General features: G+C 48.8%; 1 protein-coding gene across 1 annotated transcript in view; it reads right to left on the reverse strand.

The window, feature by feature from the left end:
- shrprbck1r (sharpin and rbck1 related) overlaps positions 1 to 8,031 on the reverse strand; it is a 52,293-nt gene extending 44,262 nt beyond the window's left edge. Inside the window, exons 1-2 of the mRNA XM_072576491.1 lie at positions 7,546 to 8,031; positions 8 to 182 (exon numbers count right to left, since the gene is read on the reverse strand). Coding sequence (XP_072432592.1) covers positions 8 to 182; positions 7,546 to 7,785 — 415 coding nt within the window. The 5' untranslated portion in view covers positions 7,786 to 8,031. The remainder of the gene's footprint in view (positions 1 to 7; positions 183 to 7,545) is intronic.
- Between the last annotated feature and the right edge of the window lie 2,347 nt (positions 8,032 to 10,378).

Genomic DNA, 10,378 nt, shown 5'->3' on the forward strand with positions numbered 1-10,378 from the left:
CACCCACCTTTCTCAACTTCCCTCAAAGAGCTGGTGATGATAGTTGACCATTTCTGAGCCTCCTTCTCATCTTCAAAGTGATAGGTTAGCTGCTCACTTGGTTGGCTCTTTGTACTAATTCCATGGCAGGTTGCACTTTTGAATTCATAGATGATATCTTTCAAATTAAATTCATAAAGGCTCTGCAAACAGGACAGAAACAGAGGTGCATGAATAACATTCAAGTGTAGTAGTGAAACATTTACAGCTCAAAGTCAAATCTGCGCAGGTTGGTGTGTTGAGGTGTCTGTTGGACAAATCCTCACATAAGGACACAGAAAACTGGACAACTTCAGCAAGGTAGGGACACAGTGTTGAATTCAAAGACATGCCTTCACTAGGAAGTCTCTGGGGGTGCCGAGGAAGTAGAAAGCTGTTGTGTTTTGATCATGAGGAGCATGGATAAGGTGAATAGCCAAGGTTTTCTTTCCTAGGGTGGGGGATTCCAAGTCTAGAGGCCGAGGTTTAATGAGAGAGAGGAAAGCTTTAAAAGGGACTACAGGACCTTCATGAAATTATTTCTTTACATTGTGTCGGACTTTACTAGAATAACAATAGAGAATGGGCATGAAGAAGTCAGAGAGGGAGTGAAACAGAGATTAGACCATAAGACATAGAAGCATAAATTAGGCCATTCAGCCCATCGAATCTACTTCATGTCTGAGAATCATGGCCAAGATTAAAATGAGAAGTCTGAAAGCTTGAGGTCAGGTTATGGGACAAATGGAACAGAGAAACATAGAAAATAGGAACAGGAAGAGGCCATTTGACTCCTCAAGCCTCTACCATTCAATATGATCACAGCTGACCATCGAACTCTGTACAAACTTTCCACTGTACTTTACCCCCAACATCCTTTAATCCCTTTAGGCTCAAGTGCTATGTACAACTCCTTGAAATCATACAATAATTTGGCCTTGTCTGCTTTGTGGCAAAGAATTCCACAGACTCACCTTTCTCTGAGTGAAGACATTTCTCCTCACCTCAGTCCTACCTCATATCCTTGGACTCCAGGGTGGTCTCACCAAGGTCCTGTATAAGTGCAGCATGACATCCCTGCTCCTGTACTCGAATCCTCTCGCTATGAAAGCCAACATACCACTTGCCTTTTCACCACCGCTGCACGTACCCTGGGGAAAAGACCTTGACTATTCACCCTATCCATGCCCCTCATGATTTTCTCAAGCTTTATAAGGTCATCCCTCAGCTTCTCATGCTCCAGGGAAAAAAAAACAACTATTCAGCCTTTCCCTACAGCTCAAACCTCCCCAGTCAGGTATCAATGGTTCGACAAGGGGTAGTTAAGAGTTAACCACATAGCCATTCCTTATCCTATAAGGATGCCCCTTTTTTGAAGGTCAACAGCCAGGGGGAACATTCTATCCAAGTTCACTCTGTCATGCCCTATCTTCTGCAAAACAGCCTCCCAAAGTACATTCGGTCCCCCCAGAGTAGGGACCAAGTCACAAGGAGCAAGGACAATACCCTGAGCTCAGTACAAGTAAAATCACTCTGCAAGATGTGCCAGGTGCTATGGATGATGATATGCAAGGAGAGGAAAAGGATGGTGTGTGTTTCATTTCCTATACATCCATGGGACTCTCAGTAAAAGGAGGGAGAGGGGCATGATAATAAAATGGAAACAGTCCAGGACCCCACCAACAGCAGTGGAAGGGAATTCTCAGAGGACAACATTTGAGGTGAGTGAGGGGACTCAGGTTAGACAAGAATAAACAATGTTCCAAATATCACACCAAAGGGCAAGAAGGCTCAGGGCCTATATTCTGTCTCTGCCTATTTTCGCCAGTGAAGAATGAAACAGAATTCTGACAAAAGGTTGCATTCAAGTTCCAAATATCTGCAGAATGTTCCCAACAACAGCAGTGCTTGGCCTGTTTTTGTTACAGCTGTAGTCTTGGCAAGCGCAGACAGCAATAATTACTATTTGGAGGAATGACGCAGAAGATGACCAAAGTGAGAATGAATTCAAACAGGTGGGAGAGGTGGGTTCTAAAGCTGGGTCCCCAAAGAAATGAGGAATCATGTGATTGGACTGGAGAGGGACGGAGGTGCAGATTATTGCATACCCGTTGTGAATCAGTGATCTCTAAAAACAAGAAAATGGGAACTGTTAAAATAAAGACGTCTTTGACAGAGTCAGACAGAAAAGGAAAGAGATTGAACAATGGGGTGGAAAAAAAAAGACAGGGTTGATTTAGAAAGAAAGCAATTCAATGGAGCAAGAGTACACTGAAATGACAACACAGCGTGCTTCGGCAGAACTGAGCAAATAATGCATTGTGCAAGGTAACATTCAGACTGACCCTCTGACAGCATGGCGCTCCCTCGGCGCTGACCCTTCTGCCTGACAATATGTCAGCCAATGAGCATTTTCAAACTAGAGCACCCAGAGCAACAAGATTCCACTTTGGTCCTACTTGCCGCCCTACATGTGGCTGAAAGTGCCTGCTCTCCCTGAATAAGCACACAACCTGGCTAGAATTTCCCATTCTGCAACTCAGTGCAGACAGAACTGCTGGGTATTGTCGTTTTACCAAAAAAAACAAGGCGGGGTTTAAGTAAATAATTCCTCTCACACAAGGTTACTAAGCAACCCTGCTCAGGAATGTGGAACCACAAGTATGAGGGGGACAGTAAAAGAAACTGAAAGCAAAGTTTGTTCTCCTGCAAATAATTAAAGCTGAAAACTGTGGTGAAAGCGAGCAGGGCTGCAGTATCTGTGGAAAGAGAAACAGAGTTAATGTTTCAAGCTCGATGACTCTTCTTTGGAACCGAAGATCATTGGACTTCAAACATTAATTGTTTTTCTCTTCCGAGGCACTGGGTTTCTCCAGCAATTTCTGTTTTCCTTTTTGTAATCTGTTAGCATTATTCCAAAATTTCTAATCCTACAACATAACAGGAGTCCATAAATCTGGCCCCATAGTTCAGTTCGATATCATCTGTTATGCATCTCCATTGCATATACCCTGCTTTGCTCCATACCCCTCAATACCCCTGACATAAAAAACCTTTCAAATCAGTACTGACATTTTCAAATCAGCTTCTTCTCTCAAATGGCCGGTGAATCTAAGTAATTCTTTCCCACCGAAGGCTGTCAAGGCTGACTGATTAAGTACGTTCAAGGTTTATATAAGACAGATTTATAATCAAAAAAGTTACTGGAATGTTGGCCCTTATTTCAAGGAAATTGGAGTATAAGAGTAGTGAGGTCTTTCTGCAACTGTACAAAGTGCAGGTGAAATTGTGTCTGGAGTACTGAGAGGAGTTTTGGAACTCTTATTTAAGGAAAATATATCATTCTATTGGAGATGCTTCAAAGAAGGTTCACTAGGGTGATCCCAGGAATGGAAGGATTGTCTTTTGAGCCAAGATTAAACAGATTGGGTCTCTACTCACTGGAGTATAGAAGAATGAGAGATGATCTCATTGAAGCATAGCAGATTCTTAAGGGGGAACATAAGACAAGACAGCATAGTTTCAAAGTAAAGGGGCACCAAGTGAAGACTGAGATGAGGAGGAATTTTGTCCCTCAGAAGTCGAGTGTCTTTGGAACTCCTTGTCACAAAGAGCTGTGGGGGGGGGGGGGGGCAGAGACCTTGTGGATATTTCAGGCTGAGATCGAGATTCTTGATCAGTCAGGAAATCAAGGGGAAAAGGGAGGAAAGTGGATGCGAGGAATGTCAGATCAGCCATAATCTAATTGAACGGTGGATCAGACTCGAAGGGCTGAATGGCCTACTCCTGTTCCTACTTCTTATGGCCTAAGTGAAGCTGAGGATTATCAAATCAGCCAAGACCTCATTGAATGGTGGAGCAGACTCAATGGGCTGAATGACCCACTTCCACCCCTATGGGTGGCACGGTGGCTCCGCTGATAGCACTGCTAACTCAGAGTGCCAGGGACCAGGGTTCGATTCCAGCCTTGGGTGACTGTCTGTGTGGAGCTTTCTCCCTGTGTCTGCTCCGGTTTCCCCTACAATCCAAAGACGTGCAGGTTAGGTGATGTGGCCATGCTAAATTGCCCATAGTGTTCAGGCATGTGTTAGTTAGGGGTAAATGTAGAGTAATAGCATAGGGGAATGGGTTTGGGTGGGATACTCTTCAAAGGATTGGTGTGGACTTGGGACGAAGGGCCTGTTTCCACACTGTAGGGACTCCATGAATGCCTTATGGTCTGTACCGCAATAACAACAGCTTATTTTCAGGGTGGAATTCAAAATTCCTACTACCCTTTACGTGAAGAAATGCTTCCTCATAATATCCCAACCAATCAAGCTCCTGCCTTGTCCTGGCTTCTCTGGTTCTGAAAAGTGACGACCCTCTCTCTGTAACATTTGCAATTCTTTCCAGCGGTTTGGTGCATCAGAGTGTCTCTTCACCCTTTTCAGACAGCAACTAAGAATCCAAAACCACGACCACTACCATCTCAAAGGGCAAATGCAGCCATACAGGGGAACACCATCACCTGCAAGTTCCCCTCCAAGTAATCACCATCCTGACTTGAAGATAAATAATCTTTCCTTCACTGTCACTGGTTCAAAAATCTCTCCTTAACAAACAATGATCCACCTACCTTAAGGCGGCAATTCACCACCACATTCTCAAGAACAATTAGTGATGAGGAATATTGCTGCTCTAGTCAACACACCTACATCCCATAAATTTATTTTTAACTATCAGCCATGTTTTTCTGGGATTAGAGACACAAAGATGCAGACAAAGACAGAAATTGAGATGCATCCCAGATCTTACACCAGAATTAGATAAATCCATAGTTATGACTGTCAATATCTGCATTGAATTTCAACCACCAAGTGCCAAAGCACTCTGAACAGCAAAAATATCTATGCAAATCAGTTCAGGATCTCTGAAGGAGGGTCACTGGACCTGAAACATTAACTCTCCTTTTTCGCCATAGATGCTGCCAGACCTGCTGAGTTTTTCCAGCAATGTTTCTGTTTCAAAATTTCAGCTCAGTTTACAAACAGATCAAGACAACAAAGATATCTGATACAACATGTAAACTTTCAGAAAAGTCACAAATGTGATTTTGTCATCCAGCTTATAACGTATGAAGGAACAGTGCTATTAGTGACAAACAAATCAATGCAGAATTTGGACAAATTACAATCCATAGAATATTTAACATTTTAAATTTAACATACTCAGCTCTTCAGGCTCAGAATACTAAGAATGTATTTCTCACTGAACAACAGGACCAAGGGAGCACCCACAGTCAGATGATCAGTACGGAGGGAAATAAGAAACAGAAATTGCTTGAAAATCTCAGCAGGCCTGGCAGCTTCTCTGGAGAGAAATCAGAACTATAGTTTTGGGTTCAGTGAGCCTTCTACAGAACTCAGGGAGCGCCGCGCTGTCGGAGGGTCAGTGCTGAGGGAGCGCCGCGCTGTCGGAGGGTCAGTGCTGAGGGAGCGCCGCGCTGTCGGAGGGTCAGTGCTGAGGGAGCGCCGCGCTGTCGGAGGGTCAGTGCTGAGGGAGCGCCGCGCTGTCGGAGGGTCAGTGCTGAGGGAGCGCCGCGCTGTCGGAGGGTCAGTGCTGAGGGAGCGCCGCGCTGTCGGAGGGTCAGTGCTGAGGGAGCGCCGCGCTGTCGGAGGGTCAGTGCTGAGGGAGCGCCGCGCTGTCGGAGGGTCAGTGCTGAGGGAGCGCCGCGCTGTCGGAGGGTCAGTGCTGAGGGAGCGCCGCGCTGTCGGAGGGTCAGTGCTGAGGGAGCGCCGCGCTGTCGGAGGGTCAGTGCTGAGGGAGCGCCGCGCTGTCGGAGGGTCAGTGCTGAGGGAGCGCCGCGCTGTCGGAGGGTCAGTGCTGAGGGAGCGCCGCGCTGTCGGAGGGTCAGTGCTGAGGGAGCGCCGCGCTGTCGGAGGGTCAGTGCTGAGGGAGCGCCGCGCTGTCGGAGGGTCAGTGCTGAGGGAGCGCCGCGCTGTCGGAGGGTCAGTGCTGAGGGAGCGCCGCGCTGTCGGAGGGTCAGTGCTGAGGGAGCGCCGCGCTGTCGGAGGGTCAGTGCTGAGGGAGCGCCGCGCTGTCGGAGGGTCAGTGCTGAGGGAGCGCCGCGCTGTCGGAGGGTCAGTGCTGAGGGAGCGCCGCGCTGTCGGAGGGTCAGTGCTGAGGGAGCGCCGCGCTGTCGGAGGGTCAGTGCTGAGGGAGTGGGCACTGTCGGAGGGTCAGTGCTGAGGGAGTGGGCACTGTCGGAGGGTCAGTGCTGAGGGAGCGCCGCACTGTAGGAGGGTCAGTGCTGAGGGAGTGGGCACTGTCGGAGGGTCAGTGCTGAGGGAGTGGGCCCTGTCGGAGGGTCAGTGCTGAGGGAGTGGGCACTGTCTGAGGGTCAGTGTTGAGGGAGTGGGCACTGTCGGAGGGTCAGTGCTGAGGGAGTGGGCACTGTCGGAGGGTCAGTGCTGAGGGAGTGGGCACTGTCGGAGGGTCAGTGCTGAGGGAGTGCCGCACTGTCGGAGGGTCAGTGCTGAGGGAGTGGGCACTGTCGGAGGGTCAGTGCTGAGGGAGTGGGCACTGTCGGAGGGTCAGTGTTGAGGGAGTGGGCACTGTCGGAGGGTCAGTGCTGAGGGAGTGGGCACTGTCGGAGGGTCAGTGCTGAGGGAGTGGGCACTGTCGGAGGGTCAGTGCTGAGGGAGTGGGCACTGTCGGAGGGTCAGTGCTGAGGGAGTGGGCACTGTCGGAGGGTCAGTGCTGAGGGAGTGCCGCACTGTCGGAGGGTCAGTGCTGAGGGAGAGGGCACTGTCGGAGGGTCAGTGCTGAGGGAGTGGGCCCTGTCGGAGGGTCAGTGCTGAGGGAGTGGGCACTGTCGGAGGGTCAGTGCTGAGGGAGTGCTGCACTGTCGGAGGGTCAGTGCTGAGGGAGTGGGCCCTGTCGGAGGGTCAGTGCTGAGGGAGTGGGCACTGTCGGAGGGTCAGTACTGAGGGAGTGCTGCACTGTCGGAGGGTCAGTGCTGAGGGAGTGGGCACTGTCGGAGGGTCAGTACTGAGGGAGTGCTGCACTGTCGGAGGGTCAGTGCTGAGGGAGTGGGCACTGTCGGAGGGTCAGTGCTGAGGGAGTGGGCCCTGTCGGAGAGTCAGTGCTGAGGGAGCGCCGCGCTGTCGGAGGGTCAGTGCTGAGGGAGTGGGCACTGTCGGAGGGTCAGTGCTGAGGGAGTGGGCACTGTCAGAGGGTCAGTGCTGAGGGAGCGCCGCACTGTCGGAGGGTCAGTGCTGAGGGAGTGGGCCCTGTCGGAGAGTCAGTGCTGAGGGAGTGGGCACTGTCGGAGGGTCAGTGCTGAGGGAGTGGGCACTGTCAGAGGGTCAGTGCTGAGGGAGCGCCGCACTGTCGGAGGGTCAGTGCTGAGGGAGTGGGCCCTGTCGGAGAGTCAGTGCTGAGGGAGCGCCGCGCTGTCGGAGGGTCAGTGCTGAGGGAGTGGGCACTGTCAGAGGGTCAGTGCTGAGGGAGCGCCGCACTGTCGGAGGGTCAGTGATTCCTCACCAGGCTCTTCCCGAGGCGGCTGTCCCCGGAGCGGACTCCCAGCCGGAATTCCCCGGGCCGCTCCATGCTCAGCTGCAGGCGCAGGGCCGAGGGCTGATCGTCCGCCATCGCCCGAGGCCCAGGCCCGGGAGCGGGAGCGGGCCCGCGGCCTCCGCACGCTCCTTCCGACACCCGACACGACATCAGCACCGTGACCTGAGCCGGAGCCGGAGCCGGGCCCCGGGCCTCACTGGCCGCCATCGCCCGCTAGAGAAACACACTGCAAGGACGGCTTTCACTGTGACACCCCACCAATGCGATCGGAGTCTCCTCATTGACCGTCCGGCCTGACCTCCCGACCATTCACTTTCATTCCCCCCTTCCCCAAAACCCTCAAGGATGTTTACAATGTTCCACCAAAACACAGACTAAACTCTGTCTGTTTATAGGGCAAGGACATACTTTGGAACAGGATCAATTATCTGTGCAACTCGGGACAATCCAAATCGCTTTAGGTCGTGACGTAAAATCAGAATCACTCTGAGTACTGGAGATCTGAAATTTAACAGACAATGTTGGGCAACAAGTCTGGGAGGGAAAGCAGAGTTAATCTTCCAAGTGGATGGATTCCCTCTGCCAAATCTGTTTTAATTCCCCACTGATCTTGCCAGTCTTCCTGATTTTAATAGCATCACAATTCCGGATTTGTGACTTTAAAAAAGTAATTCTAATTTCCAGTACAGATGGCCTGATTTCCCATTTTTAGAAGATGTTTCACTCTAAAATCACAAAAATAACTACTTGATGGCAGCCTGTATTTAAAGTATATCTTCTTCCATCACGTTCTCCACAGAACCACGTTGATCACAAGCAGTTCACAGTTATATCCAGCTTCTAAACAATTCAGTTTCGTAAATTTTTCCAACTGGAAAACTTCTAATTGTCAAGTTTCATAAACTGTACATGTATTCCTCTTGGTCCTAGCTAGGCAAATTCTCTAGTCTTTTTCATTCCTCTTGTTTTCAGTCTTCAAACTGATCATGAACTACAAACAACACCCTGTGTGATGAAGGATAAAGCCAACAATTCCTTTTTTATTTGGCACAGACCTGGCTGATTCGATTCCTTGCTCTCTAATTCTCATTTAGCTGCATACCACATGAACTTTGTACACAAAAAGCAGACAAATCCACACTGCCAATTACCAGTTTATCGCTGCAGGAACTCCTCAGGGCAGTGTCCTTCGTTTATCCATCTTCAGCTGTTTTGCCAAAGACCTCTCCATCATAAGGTCATACTTGTGGTGTTTGCAAATGATTCCTCAGATGCAGAAGCAGTCCATATCCAAACACAACAAGACTTGAACAAGGCTTGAGCTGACAATAGCAATAACATTCAAGTCACACAGTACCAGGCAATGACCAACTCTAACAAGAGAGAACCTAATATTCAATGGCATTAGCATCAATGAATCCTCCATTATGAATACTATAGATCTCACCATTGATAAGAATCTGAATTGGAACAGTAATATAAATAATAAAGATCAAGAGCATGTCACAAGCTGGGTATTGTGCAATAAGTAACTCACTTCTTGGCTCTCCAAAGATTGTCTACCATCTACAAGACACAAGTCAGAAATGTGGCAGAATATTCCCCACTGCTTGATGGGTGCAGATCCAACAACACTCGAGAGATTCAACATAAACCTGGACAATATAGTCTGCTTGATTTGCATAATATTCATAGACACTTGCTCCCTCCACCACAAACACTCAGTAGCAGAAGTGTACCTTGTACAAGAGGAACTGTAGTATTTCACCAAGCTTCCTTTGGCACACCTTCTAAACCAAAAGACCATAAGACACAGGAACAGAAATAAGGTCATTCAGTCCATCAAGTCTGCTCTGTCATTCAATCGTGGTGGATAGGTTGCTCAACCCCATTCTCCTGCTTTCTCCCCGTAACGCTTGATCCCCTTGATACTCAAGAACCTATCTATCTCAGTCTTAAATATACGCAATGACCTGGCCTCCACAGCCTTCTGTGGCAGTGAATTCCAGAGATGCACCACTCTCTGACTGAAGAAGTTTCTCCTTATCTCTGTTCTAAAAGGTCTTCCCTTTACTCTAAGGCTGTGTCCTCAGGTCCCGGTTTCTGTGATTTTTACTGCCTGGAAGGATAAGAGCAGCAGATGCACTAAAACACCACCATCTGCAAGTCCCTCCACTGCCACCCTAATTGGAATACATCGGTGAGATAATGATGGGGTGATAACGCTACCAGACAAGTCATTCTGAAGATCTCGCTGGCGACACGGGATCAAATTTCTCAAGTAAGCTGGTAGAATTAAGTATAATTTAAAATTCATGAAATTATGTAAAAACATATAACATAAAAATAGCAAAGAATTGCAGATCATGAAAATGGAAACATCTGGAGAAACTCAGCATGTGTGGCATCATCTGTGGGGAGAAAGCAGAATTAGCGTTTCGGGTCCAGTGACCCTTCTTCAGAACCCATCTGGGTCCTTTGGGGAAGGAAATCTGTCATCTGTAAGTGGCCTAAGTGTGACTTCAGACCCACTGTGGCTGACTCTTAGCTACCTGCTGAAATAGTTGATAAGACATTCAGTTCAAGGCCAATTAGAGAAGGGTAACAGGTGTTGGCCTTGCCATCTACATCCATATCCATGAATCCCACATAGACTTGAGGTTATGTTCAGATCAGTGATGGTCTTATTAAATGGTGCATCAGGCTCGAGGGCTCAGTAGCCTAGATTAGAGTGATGCTGGAAAAGCACAGCAGGTCAGGCAGCATCCGAGGGGCAAGAAAATCGACATTTCGGGCAAAA

Source organism: Chiloscyllium punctatum, chromosome 8, assembly GCF_047496795.1.
Source record: "Chiloscyllium punctatum isolate Juve2018m chromosome 8, sChiPun1.3, whole genome shotgun sequence".
Classification (NCBI taxonomy): domain Eukaryota; kingdom Metazoa; phylum Chordata; class Chondrichthyes; order Orectolobiformes; family Hemiscylliidae; genus Chiloscyllium; species Chiloscyllium punctatum.